Source organism: Hyposmocoma kahamanoa, unplaced genomic scaffold (genome assembly GCF_003589595.1).
Source record: "Hyposmocoma kahamanoa isolate Upper Pololo Valley unplaced genomic scaffold, ASM358959v1 220, whole genome shotgun sequence".
Classification (NCBI taxonomy): Eukaryota; Metazoa; Arthropoda; class Insecta; order Lepidoptera; family Cosmopterigidae; genus Hyposmocoma; species Hyposmocoma kahamanoa.
Window position 1 is genome coordinate 2,342,290 of NW_020653740.1, and position 13,253 is coordinate 2,355,542.

At 34.4% G+C, this 13,253-nt stretch overlaps 1 protein-coding gene across 1 annotated transcript in view; it reads left to right on the forward strand.

Annotated features, from left to right (window-relative positions):
- The window catches only part of LOC113228058 (methanethiol oxidase), a 38,473-nt gene extending 26,931 nt beyond the window's left edge, over window positions 1–11,542 (forward strand). The window contains exons 10-11 of the mRNA XM_026461197.1: window positions 9,197–9,315; window positions 11,237–11,542. Of these exons, the coding sequence (XP_026316982.1) occupies window positions 9,197–9,315; window positions 11,237–11,285 (168 nt within the window). The 3' untranslated portion in view covers window positions 11,286–11,542. The remainder of the gene's footprint in view (window positions 1–9,196; window positions 9,316–11,236) is intronic.
- The last annotated feature ends 1,711 nt before the right edge of the window (window positions 11,543–13,253 follow it).

The window sequence follows — 13,253 nt, forward strand, 5'->3', positions numbered from 1 at the left end:
GATGAAATTTTTGTCGAGTTCCTGATTTACCGCCACTCGGTTTATTACATGCTTTTGTAAATTGCGTGAGAGAATTTTTAAACGAATTCTGAAAATATTCAATAGAAAGGTTTCAAACACGTATTATTCTTAAAACCTGAACTTAATTAAATCCAAAATTGAATTTTAAAACAGTACATAAATATTTATAAACAGTCGTTAAAACCTAATACATGCTCCCATGAAAAATTTTTCGAAATGGCGCTTTCGCCCTTTCTACGAAACATCGACGATGTTACAATTAAAATATCGTTTTTAAATTTAGCGCTAACAATATATTCAATATGACCATAAGTCTAGAAAAAAAAGTGTTCCATACAAAACTAAGGGCCTACTTGTTTGAGCTTGGAGCATGTACATATTAGCGCTTTTCCGCTGTAGTTTGATGGATCTTAGGTGGCTACACAACCTCAAATTTATTGTGTGTGATAAACAAAAAAAAAACAAAATACAAAATTATTTATTTCTCCTCAGCTAAATGACGCATATTAACAATAAGGTACTTACATTAGTAAGTTACATTTGTGGGAGACTGGAGCCTAAACTAGATCTAGCCTGTATGATAGGTCTTCAGGCATCCACCCCGCGTGTAGTACAACATATTAAGCGGATAATGGAGAGACAAGAGATACTACATTAAACAGTATATTATATTAACCTTAGAGCAAAGTCCAAACTCCTGGTATCATGATTTCGTTTAACCATGGCAAACGGCCCTTTCATGGGGAACTGTATACATCTTTACAATATGATTCCGGAGCATATAATTAGATAAGATTGTCATTTCCTGAGTTTAAAAACTGCATTAAAATTTTAATTCAAATGTTATATTACAAAATTGAAGACTATGTGACATGGCTCCAGGTTCCACACAAATTAGATTCGAAGTGAATTCCATAGCATTTAAGTTTTCAAAAGTAACGTTTAGAATTTGAAGTGTAAAATTTACTCTACCTAAGCTATAAATGATTGTTTGACTAACATTATAAACTATACATTAAATTAAACAACTATTTTCGTGTGTGTGTGTATGTGTGTGTGTGTGTGTGTGTGCGCGCGCGCGCGCGTGTGTGTGTGTACGTGTGTGTGTGTGTGTGTGTGTGTGTGTGTGTGGGCGCATTTCTTTATATTATTTTCACAATTCACTTACTAGAGTACTAATAACGCTTTTGGGTGTGAAATCTGCCGTCCACTAATAAAAACATGGCTAAGTGACAAACGGTCAAATATCCGTTTATAGGACTATCCACACACAACAGGCCCTGCCCGGGACGTGGACGGGGCGTGCTAGTTTGTATGAACTGCGGGCCCGTCTCGGCGTCGGCCCGGACACGGACATGAGAGAACGAGTTTATACAAAATATATATCAATGCAACGCAACGATATTTTTTTGAGCCCCTGACGGAGCACGGCCCATCCACGTCCCGGACACGTTCCGGATATGTGTGGATAGACCTTTAAATAGAATAAGAGAGAGCAACAAAAAATTCTCTTTTAAAAACAGTTAAAATTAGTTAACGTATTCGAATTCGACTTATTGGACTTAACAATGTAACAATGCATAGCTGAAATATCATTAAACAATTTCAATATTCTAAAACTTATGGCTTATGGTTTTTTATGAAATCTCAAAAAATTATTTTGTTACAAAGCCGCCTTTTGGTTAGCTGACGGCAGAAATACTTGTTTACCCGTGTATGTGTGTGTGTGTTAAGTAGGGATACTTCACAACTTTCGTTACTCCTGAATTGTTCAAATGTTGTAATGTAAGTAAAATTTTATATCCCTAATAAACAAGCATTTTAAATGTTCGGAATGTCGGACTCAGTTTATGACCTCGACAGAAATGTTTACTGTCCGCTTATAAAATACAAGCGGTACAAAAATGCAGACTTTCCACGCTTTATTGAGCATTATATCCTTCAAACAGATTCACTCTTGAAATGTTTTTTGTAAATGTTACGTATCAAAAAAACATTTCATTTCAACAAACATTTATCGGTGTACGACCGGTAAAAAATACGAATAAGCACAATTCCCTTTGAAATTTGTTACTAAGGTCATAATTTTTATTATGTGTTTTATGAGTATACTTATGTGGACTGTGGAGTATGCCTTAGATTATGACCTTTAGACAACGCGTTGTCCAGCGCATAGGTGACGACATGCAATATTATTTCAATATTAATAATCCCACCCATATGCTTAATGGAAATATAAATAGAAACCATTTATTGCAACGCCTCATTTTAAGAAAGAAACCCAAAAAGTAATGTGAATAAATATAAAAAAAATTAAATAAATGACACAGAAAACAGCTTAGTTGACATTTAAACCAAACAACAAATTTTACTATATAAATTAATACGTAAACGTTAGTATGCAAAAGGATCTCATTCAGATAAAGTCACAGCCGAATAATGCCCATCAATGCAACCACCCCCCAGCTTTCTAACGTTATGAGGATTAAAATAGTATTCGTATTTTCGTATGTATCGCATATCGACATCGATGGATGCGATGAATGAATTCTTGGACGCTCTAATGGACTCCATGATATTATTCTCTAGTTCTAATGGAATTAGGTTAATTTGAGAGTTCAACAATCAATCTCTTAGAGCTGTTACACACGGCGACTTTAAAGGCGGTTGCAGAACTTTAATGATCAATTCTGGTATATGCTTTGAGCAATAAAGAAATTTCTTGCAAAATTTTAATAAAAATGGCAAAAAAAACAATTTCATCAAAAACTATAAAATGTGATATTTTACATTATTTCAAACGATCTTCTGATCGGCCAACACAATTTCAATGACCTTTTTGAGCATCACGGTTTTCTCAGAATCTACTGCACGGGTCAACGTACATTATTGTGCAACTGACAATATGCAACGTCGCACCCTACATTGTGCACGTGCAAAATGTATAAAATATAACTTTCAGTACAATAAAGTTACTCCGTGGTATCGGTCGTGTATTATTTCTACAGCATCTTTGACATCTCCCTGCATCATCTCGCTGATATCACCTGACATATTCTGACATATTACTGTACGAGACAAGCAGCTCGAATATCGACGAAATCAGCTTTCCTAGAATTGTTCTTGAAAGTAAATCTAGGTATTTGACATCGGATGGCATTCAAGCGGTTACGATTCTGTGAAATCTCCCTTATACTCTTAATTCGCCAATTGTCACTTCGATATTCTTCATTCATGAGGATTACACCGCCTAGCTATCTGCTCCAGTTTACATGCTTTGATCGTAAATTCTCAAACAAGCGCAAACATCGAAGTGTACACGCACCAGTTTTTGCAGTTCATGGCGAGAGAATTGCTCAGATAGCGGAGCTTTGAAATTTGGGTGTAATTAAGCCTGAGGGAACTTTGGCATTTGCTGAGTCAGCGTGCTTTGACTGCTATGACAAAAATAGTTTTTTATTGGTGAATAAAGTGTTTATCTACCTAATTACAATAAACAGGTATACCTAGTAGTTTAGCATGAAGTTCCGAAAAATGAAAAACTAAAATATTATTTAATTAGTAGTCGACGACCTCCGTGGTCTCAACGACGCTCGTGAGTTTGGGTGTAATTTGTGGTTGTCTATGTGTGTGTCCATGGCACCTGCGACATAGGGTTTCCCTAGTGTGGGGCTATGTTGAGTGTGTGCGTTATTATTATTATTATTTATAGATACCTACCACGTCATACTAAATTAAAAAAAAGTGTTTCAATCATACGTTACGCAAAAGTTTTAACGTTTTTACTGCTACAGAGGTGGAAAATGAGAGCTTGGTGCCTCTGTACCATAAGTTATTCCTGGCAGAGATATCAGACTTTCACAAACGAAACTGTCTTTAGTAACATGCGAAGACCATATAGATACAAGTTCCCGTTGTGAAAGTCAATAAAAACATTTTCATTTTCAATGCCTAAAAATATTACTCTTTATATTAGATTTTTGTAAGGTGTTTAAAAACAGAATATGAATAAGCTATAACGCTTTTAAATATATTTTTTCTTTTCTTAACTTCCTTGCAAATGTGATGAAAATCATTGTAAGCCACACGGACGGATTAGCGCCTTGAGTCAACGTCACTCTTTTCGTAATTCCTTGCAACCCGCCCGGTAACCTATCACAAAGTCGAAAATTTTTGTCCGAAATAACGTTTGTTCGAATTTTAATTATACCGAAAACCGAATTATAACGAAACAGTTGTTCTTTCAGGATATGTTGAATGTTTATCTCAGTTACGATTAGGTTCGGTTAGGTTAAGTTAGGTTTTCTAAAAAAAACATTTTCCTCTCAAAATTACTTTCGAGGTTATGAAATTTCGACCAAACGTATTTTTAGAAAGTGTCATTTCGGACTACTGATAACTACTACTATTCTACACATCACGACCTTGCATTGTGTTGAAAACGCGAGTCGAAATTATATTAAACTACATAATTATCGTAATTTATTGTACATTCCTAGTCATATAGAGTCTGTTCAACTGATATAAACGATATTGATAAGAACCAGTTGAAACGTGACACCTCGAAAATCATAAACACAAAATTTATTTAAGGATACTGATGGTAAATCTTGATAGTGGACCGTAAATACCAGTTATCAAGGTTATAAGAAAAAAATATTCAGTAAATAGAAAGAAAATTATTTCTCTATAGCAAAATAATAAGGAAAAGCAAAGGTCAATTGTGCTAGAAAAACAATATTTGCTATTTATTATCTTACATCTGTTCAATAAACGTACCTTTTTTGGCAGTTGACCTTTGTGTTGTAGTCTTCATTCGATATTTTGCTGAATGAAACTTCCGTTAAATTTTTTAGGACGACCTTTAAAAATATTTCGAGCAAAAACAAAATTCAATTCAAATTCGTTTTCCTCTCTATCTGTGGCAGTGAATACTTTATAATTGTCAAGTGTTTTGCGATCCTAATAATATGATTCATAAAATATATTACACCTATGTAAATTCTGTTATGTTTGTAATAAAATAACAAAAAAAGCTGAAAGGATCAGTGCTCTTGGATTGCCTGCAGACGTTATTATTTCTTATATTTCCCCAACGTAGCAAAGTACGTACAAAGTACCAATCTATCTTGATAATCTTACTTATTGCTGCCACCACGCAGTAATGTGAGCATTACTGCGTTCCAGTTTGGGTAAGAGTGCTGGTGAAATTATAGGCACACGGGACTTGTAAACTTATGTCTCAAGGTGACGGGCGCAGAGACAGTGCCCCTCAAATCTTTGAGATTTAAAGCTTTGAGTGGCACTGGAACAAATATGGATACGCGTGTCGCTTACCATCAGGCGCACGACTTGTTCCTTCCTTCATTTGGAATTATAAAAACCTCAAATATAAAATTTGTAAATTTGTTACGGTAAAAAAAATTATAGTCCAATCCACCTTTTTTTAGGCTACCTGAACCAAAACGCGGACAGTCCACAAGTGACCTCATCGTATACAAAGTATTTTATTAGGGACTGCCTTGTCCGGTAGACCGCAATAAACACCACTTATCCCCCATCAAACCTTCGGCCGTATTTTTTTTATGCATTTTTCTTTGTTTAAGCCCAGCGTTATTTTTCGTAGGCAGCCACGTATTTTACGAGACCCCGTGTCACCTGGGTTAACTTGAATTATTCATAAAGCCACACAGGATTTGTCTGATACAAACTATTATAGTGTCGTATACAATAGAGATTTTGTTAAATTTTTTATACGGGTTTGCAGTAACAATTTCATTCTCAGATAATATAATACTATGCTAGTACAGATGGGTATCTCATATAAACAAAATTAACTCTGCATATTCGGACGCTTACTTTGATCGTTAACGCTGATCAATAGATGGGGAACCTGCGATGCGATTGTAATAATATTTGAAAAGGCCAACAGATGGCAGCTATTACATGACTGTCAAAGTTATTGTTCTTCTTCAGGCGGTGATTATATTATAGAATAACATATAATAAAATCGGAAAGAAGCGAAGTCAGTTACTTCTTTTAAATAAAAGTTAGTGCTAAAACGTTACTTAGTTTCGAGAATAAATTGAAATAAGCGCCATCTATACAATTGATTGCAACCAATTTTCGTAATTGTAAATAAATTTTAATTTCAACATTCCTAAAATGTTGTTTTAATAGTTTTGCATTTCTTTTTTATATTTTATACTTCTTATTAAGTATGTCACCTCAAATTGTTGAGATTTAATACTTCTTATTTTTTATTATATCTAAGTGTCGCCATCTATAGTTTTAAATATGTACTAAACTTAATTTGCATGTATTGATGGGTATCAATACATGCAAATTGAGTTTAGTTTTGTAATTGAAAGCATGGGGTCATGCTTTCAATATTCATTTTGCCCAAAAATATTATCAATTCTGTTCTTCACACTATCATTTTCAAGAAAATTACGTATGTTTTTATTTTTGGTATTTTGAAGAATATATAGAAAAACGCCAATCATCATCATCCACAGCCCAACTTCACCCACTACTGGGCACTAGGTCTCACATGGTTTGTGCCATCCACTACGATCATAAACTAGTTTCACGGATCAACTGGCCACTACTTTGACAATATCGTGTGCCCTTCCCACGTTTCTGCAGCGACCTCTTAGCCAACATTCGGCAGTTACCTTACCCCATCTGTCATCACCTTGCCTCACAATATGCCCTACCCAATTCCATTTCAGCTTTGTTATCCGACCTCCTACGTTCTAGACCTTAGTTCGTCTACGGATTTCGAAATCCAAAATTCTCTCTGTGCGATACTCATTCTGTACACACCCTTCCGTATATACATTGGTTAAAACTTGAAAAGTTGTAAAAATGATTCATATCAAATTGAGGAACAATTTGATATGAATCAAACAACTACAGTAATCACTAATACCGCCAGGTAAACCGTCTTGTTCGTCGCTTCCTATTTCCACGGTCTCAGTTTAAAGCACAAATAACAAAATCTCTCTCAGTTGAGTTGAAATTCGATTAGAGCCCGAAACGTAGCCAAAACATTCATCAAATAAGATGTCCGCCTTTCCTGTTTCCCTTTCCTTTCCGTTTCGGCTTATTTGTGTATTTATGTTTCTTTTTAAGTCACCCTAGTATTGGACGGCAGTAATGTGATTCGAATTCATATAATTTGATTAAATGTAGATTAAATATGAATTCGGATTTCAATTCAATATTTGACCCATTTCAGTAATCGAATACAAATAACGAACATAATATTGTTATTAGCCACTTCCTTTATTTCTTTATGGCTGCTCACTTTGATTTGGCTCGTGAATAGAATGATGATGTTTTGATTATTTCTTCTGTAACCAAAGCTTTCATTCAGATAAACTAAATTACTATGGGCATATGAAATTAAAAATCACAATATAAAATACAGCTCTCCAAAAGTTTCTATCTATAAGTCAACTAATCGTAGAGATCAATTTCAACCAAACACAATTATTTTGCTAAGAGTAGTTGAGGAGTTGGATTGTCTGCAGATTATCTGAGTTGCAGCACCTGATCAAGGTTACCATGTTATTGTAATATCATATACCTATAGTTTATCAAATTTCAAGTCGGTCAAGTGGAGGCAAAATAAACATTCATTTTGTGACTGAGATCCCTACACTGAGTGGAAAACGAGCTGATGATCTTTAAACAGCTGAACAAATGTTCATCAAACAAAAAAATAAGAACAAACAAAAACTATTTTAAAATCAATCCACTTATTTGGGAGCGAGAGATGATGCTACGGACATACAGACAGATACACAGATACGCAGATGTTGATTTCAAACTTATAATAGTATTTTTGAGAGGCTAATTGAAACAAAATAAACTGCAGTGGAAAACAAATTACATATCAAAATATTTCTTTAAACTTAGGCTGCACTCCTCCCATCATCTTTTTGCGTATACGTCACACTCTCGAGCTGACACCACGAGTACATTCCGATGCCTGCACAAGCCGTGAATAGAAGTGTGCCACAGACCGTGAACGGGGGACTGCAAAGAGGTCATGCCTGCGAGCGTAAAGGAAATTGCTGGACATTGCTAAACACGTAATGCGGGCCACCAATTCTGGCACGTCGAATAGTCTCGAAGGTTGCACATGCAAAGCGCAAGGAATCGAAGTTCCAACGAATTGTATTTTTTTTAGACATAGGCAGAAGTAACGGTAGTAGTAAGCGGTTTCGAATAGATTCCACATGACTTACGATAAAAAAGTAAAATTAAATCGTTTTTATTTGTGTAACCTGAAAACGTGTCAAGTCTCCAACCCGTATGAGGACAACGTGGTGAACTTAGGCCTTAACTTTCTCCTTAGAACAGTGATTTATACTTCAGAAACTTTTGTGGGCGTGGGCATAACAACTCATGAAAGTTTTATCGCAATCGGGTGTATAATAACGGAATGCATACGGGATAAACATGCAAACATACATTCATTCTTAACCACAGACGCAAAAAGAGGGGAGTTGTAAGTTCGATGTCTGAGTATATGTATGTCTGTGGTATTGTAGCTCCTAAACGGGTGGACTTATCTCAAAGTGGTTTTTTTTTATTTGAGCATTAATTTAATCGGGATTGATCTAAGCTATGATGACCATATGTTCGGCTGTTTAAAGGTCATCTGCTCTTTTCTCAGATAATGTAGGGTCTCAATCATAAAATTGATATTTATTTATATATTTCACTTCCACTTATCTGATTGATTTGAAATATAGTATACTATGTCAAACAAAAACATTACAACAATATGGTAACCCTGATGAGATGTTATAATCAGGACAATGTACAGACTACCCAACTGAAATATCTGCAGTAGAACTATCGTGTTTGAGTTTATGAAGCTTATTGATGGTGACTCTGTTGAATTTTTAGAGTACAATGTTTTGCATACACATTACATACATATACACATTACATATATACTTAGTACATTGTTTCAGTATCCAATAATAGTCAAGAAAAGTTCATATTAAGTAGTCAGACCATTTACTTTTTCTTTTAGACCTATACGATATAAAATACGATAATTTGCGACTTCAAAGTGTTTGATACTTACTATAGTTATTATATTGATGACTGTTATAAGAAGATTGTAAGACTAATTATATGTGTTCTTTTCAGGGTGGTTGGATAGTGAAGCTGGATGTTGACACGGTGAATGGTGGTATGAAGTTGGACGAAAACTTTTTGGTGGATTTCGGAAAAGAACCTAATGGCCCTGTACTTCCACATGAAATGAGGTAACTTATTATTAACAGATGTAATTGACTCTTAACAAGGTGTTACGTAGTGGGGGTGTCGGGTACTTGGTACATATGTGGTATTTTGATGTAAGGTAGATGCTCTGTTGGGGTGTTGAATGTAAGGTAGTTAGGATATTAGGCTGCCAACCTTTTTGTTTGGTGTCCCAAAGGGAATAGGATTTCATAAGAAATTTAATATGTATTAAGATTCCAACATTTCTGTTATAATGTCTCGTTCAGATAACAGAGTATAAGGTATTTTTGTACGAAAAAGATTTTTTTTAATTTTAGTAATTTTTTTAACTGGGACGGTATCAGGAACGCCAAAAGCATAGCAGATGAAAATAAACTGGTATAGGTCTCATAAGGTGATTATTTATGTATAGAAATAATTTTGATGTAGTTAGCGAGAGTTTTTCACAAACACGAATAAGTTTTTTTAAAAACATAGTTTCAGATTAGTATAATTTTATTGTACTGAAGGAAAAAATCTTGAAAGAAAGCAAAAAGTATTATTAAATATAATTGACACCTAATACATTATATGTTAAGAATTTCATGTTCTATTATTATGTTCAAGTTTCAGAATTACCTCCATTTTGTTGAATTTAAATGTGTATTACGTATTATTATATCGCTTTAGTTTTTGTTCATAGAGATCATGAGTGCACACTTCTCTCAATAGAAGAGTTTATTTTAATTTCATGTACCTAATACTGTTTTACGCTAGTTAATTAGCTAGTTTTTTCAGCTTATAACAACTTTATCTAGAGGGAAATTTTGGGAATTTGCTGATGGGGTATTCCTAATGACCGATGGGATTCGTCGTAGTCATTGCTTTCTCACTTATTTCACAACAGCTTCATGTTAATTGAACGTAGAAACAACAAATATCACGAGATAAATTTCTCAACTAACAAAGCAGTATTTTTGGACGAAACAAGCTGCATGTGTATAAAATAGCACTGCAACAATAAAATTAGGCAATATAAAAAGTATTTAGAAAACTTTATCAAACAATCATTATCCTTTGGCGCATGTAATATATATATATATATAATTGAAACAAAATTTCAAACAATAAAAACAGAAAAGAAGAAACACACTACTAAATTCTATATTAATCATGCAATAATGTTCTTTGTGTACTTCGAGTAGAATTTACATTACAGTACCTAACAATTAAATGGTCGTATCTATCGTTTCAACGTTATAATGAAATTTCATCAGATTTTTTTTCCTACTATACAATTAACATAAAAGTGAATTGATTTATTTACATTGAAAAAATACCATTATTTTTTACTATAAAAATGTACTAAATATTTTTAACGCAGAGTTCCCCATACTGACCCAGTTAAAAAAACATGTTTGTATTCTCATTCTGATACCAATCAACGTATATTTTACTTACAATATTTCTGTTAAACAGTAAATTAACTATTCTATACCAACAGTTATAGCACGAGTACACAGGACATGTATTGCTCATAAACGAGCTCGATTCTCTTTTCAAGTCCAATACTTTACATGGCTTCTATTATAGTATAATAATTGTGGCCTTTTTAGATAAGCAGGTTTTTACGACATATTTCTTCAACGTTAAAGCAAATGAAAAATTGAGGCTATCAGCGCTATATTGCGCACCCACATTGTTTTATTTTTTTTCTACAATATTACTTTAAAAGATACAAAAGCACAAAATTATATTATATTTGGAATCTATTTTCATGTATTACAAATATTTAATTATAATTTTTAATTCATGAAAATAGCATGACAATATATAAAATAATTATATATATTAGTATTATTTAAAGTAATATTGTAGAAAAGAAAATTCATGTGAGTTGCACCACTATTGCGCTTATAGTTTAAATTATGGATTGCGTACGTTAAGTTTTGTTTTTATGTTTAGATATCCTGGTGGTGACTGTACATCAGATATTTGGCTGGCTGAAGACTAAAGACCGTAATACTTCTAAACATGTGCCAACATTATTTGTATATTACGACTTTATATTATTAATCATAATAAATTGTACATCGTCTTTATAATTTACCTTGGCCGCAATTGTGTAAATAAAAACTGTAAAGAGACAAAAAATAACATGAATGTATGCTCAGTGTTAAATGATGAAAAAACAGAGGGTGTGGTTATTATTGTGAAAATATCGTGACATATGTATATTAAGAACCTATAATTTGGCGCAAACTGTTATTAAGTACGAGGTAGTTGTGATATAATTTTCTACAAAATATAGGAACACAGAATATATCAAATGGTATCATAATAAAAGCATTGTTTTATTTTTAAATCGACACAATATCATTATTATCAATGTAAACTAATAATTTCAATGTCAACTGGATATATTCACGTATCTATTGTCACTTAACAGGGTGTATAACATCATTATCATTCACAACCCAATTTTACTCACTGCTGGGTAGCTATAAGGTCTTCATTGTACCATTCACCGCGATTTTGCCTTAGTCTCATCCAAGTATTTTGCCTTAGTCTCATCCAAGTAAGGCCTTAAATAAATAAAAAATATAAAAATATGCAACTTTTTAAACCTTAGTCAAGTAAAGGTAAATTATTTATCATCAAATTTTTTTTAAGTAATCGATTAACTATGTTGCTACATAATTAATTACATACAAAACAACACATGAAGTACCTTTTTAAAAAAAAAATGGTGATGGAAATGGCATCTACTGACCTCTATTACCAAGGAAGTGCTGCAATATTTTATAGATAACGCATTGAAACTCGCGTTTGTTTAAATGTTAAACTTTTGCCATGCTTTGCGGCGTCATGCCGTAAAGATTTCGCCGCTCCCCTCCCGGCCTCGTCTTGCCAATTGCAAGTCAAGAAGAATGCTGTAGCGGCAACGCTGAGCCGGACCACACGACTTGAAACGAAATCTTTGCGGCGCCCGCACCGCAAAGATTTCGCCGCGTTGGCGAACACACGGGGGCGTCGCAACGTTGTTACAACGTCACAGCAGCGGGAGACGACGGAAGAGTGTTGTACGAACAGTGGTGAACAGTCTGTTAATAAAAATGGATTGGAAGAGACGTTTTTATGCCATATAATTTCTCTTTCTTGAATTAAACTAATTAAGTAGAAGTACATGTCAATATTTTCTTCACTCATTTTTTTCTCCGATGAAAAAGAAACAAAATATAAGTAAAAATAAATTGAAACAAGCAAGCGTATGAGCATCGTTTGACCGCAAAAACAACTGGTTGCAAGTCTAGTGTGCGAGCGGCGTCGTATCGCAGCGCACCGTGTGGCATTCCATGGATATTTATATGCAGGATCCAGCAGCGGTACCGCTCAGGCGCCGCGCCGTCGCCACAACGCATCGTGTGGCATCGGTCTCAGGGCTCTTACACATAAACACGATACGACTTCAACGTCGTGCTACAACGCGGCATCGTTTCACGACACGACATCGCAACATGCAACGACACACGGCACGTCTTCGTATCGTAGAAACTCACGGTGCGCTCCCCCGTGCCGCATTCATTTGTTATTCAATATTCAAAGTCGCGTCGTAGGACGACGCGACGTCCTATCGTGTTTATGTGTAAGAGCCCTCAGGTGCATCGCCGCCACCGCAACGCATCGTATGGAGCGGCTCATAATGATAATATTGCGAGAGTGGATGAAGAGGCCACTGCTACTTGGCCGAAACATCGGGTTAATGGGTAAGTGTGCAAATACATATTAAATTGTATAATCGCATTTATGCCTTTTTTCAAATATTAATATACACAATAATATGTAATATATAAATTATAATTTATATTTATTATTAATTATACTATGCAGTGAATGGTGCTGCTTCTATTATCGTGACAAATTAATTTATTATTCAAACGAATGGGTTGCTTTACCATTGAATTTGCCCGACGACGATTTA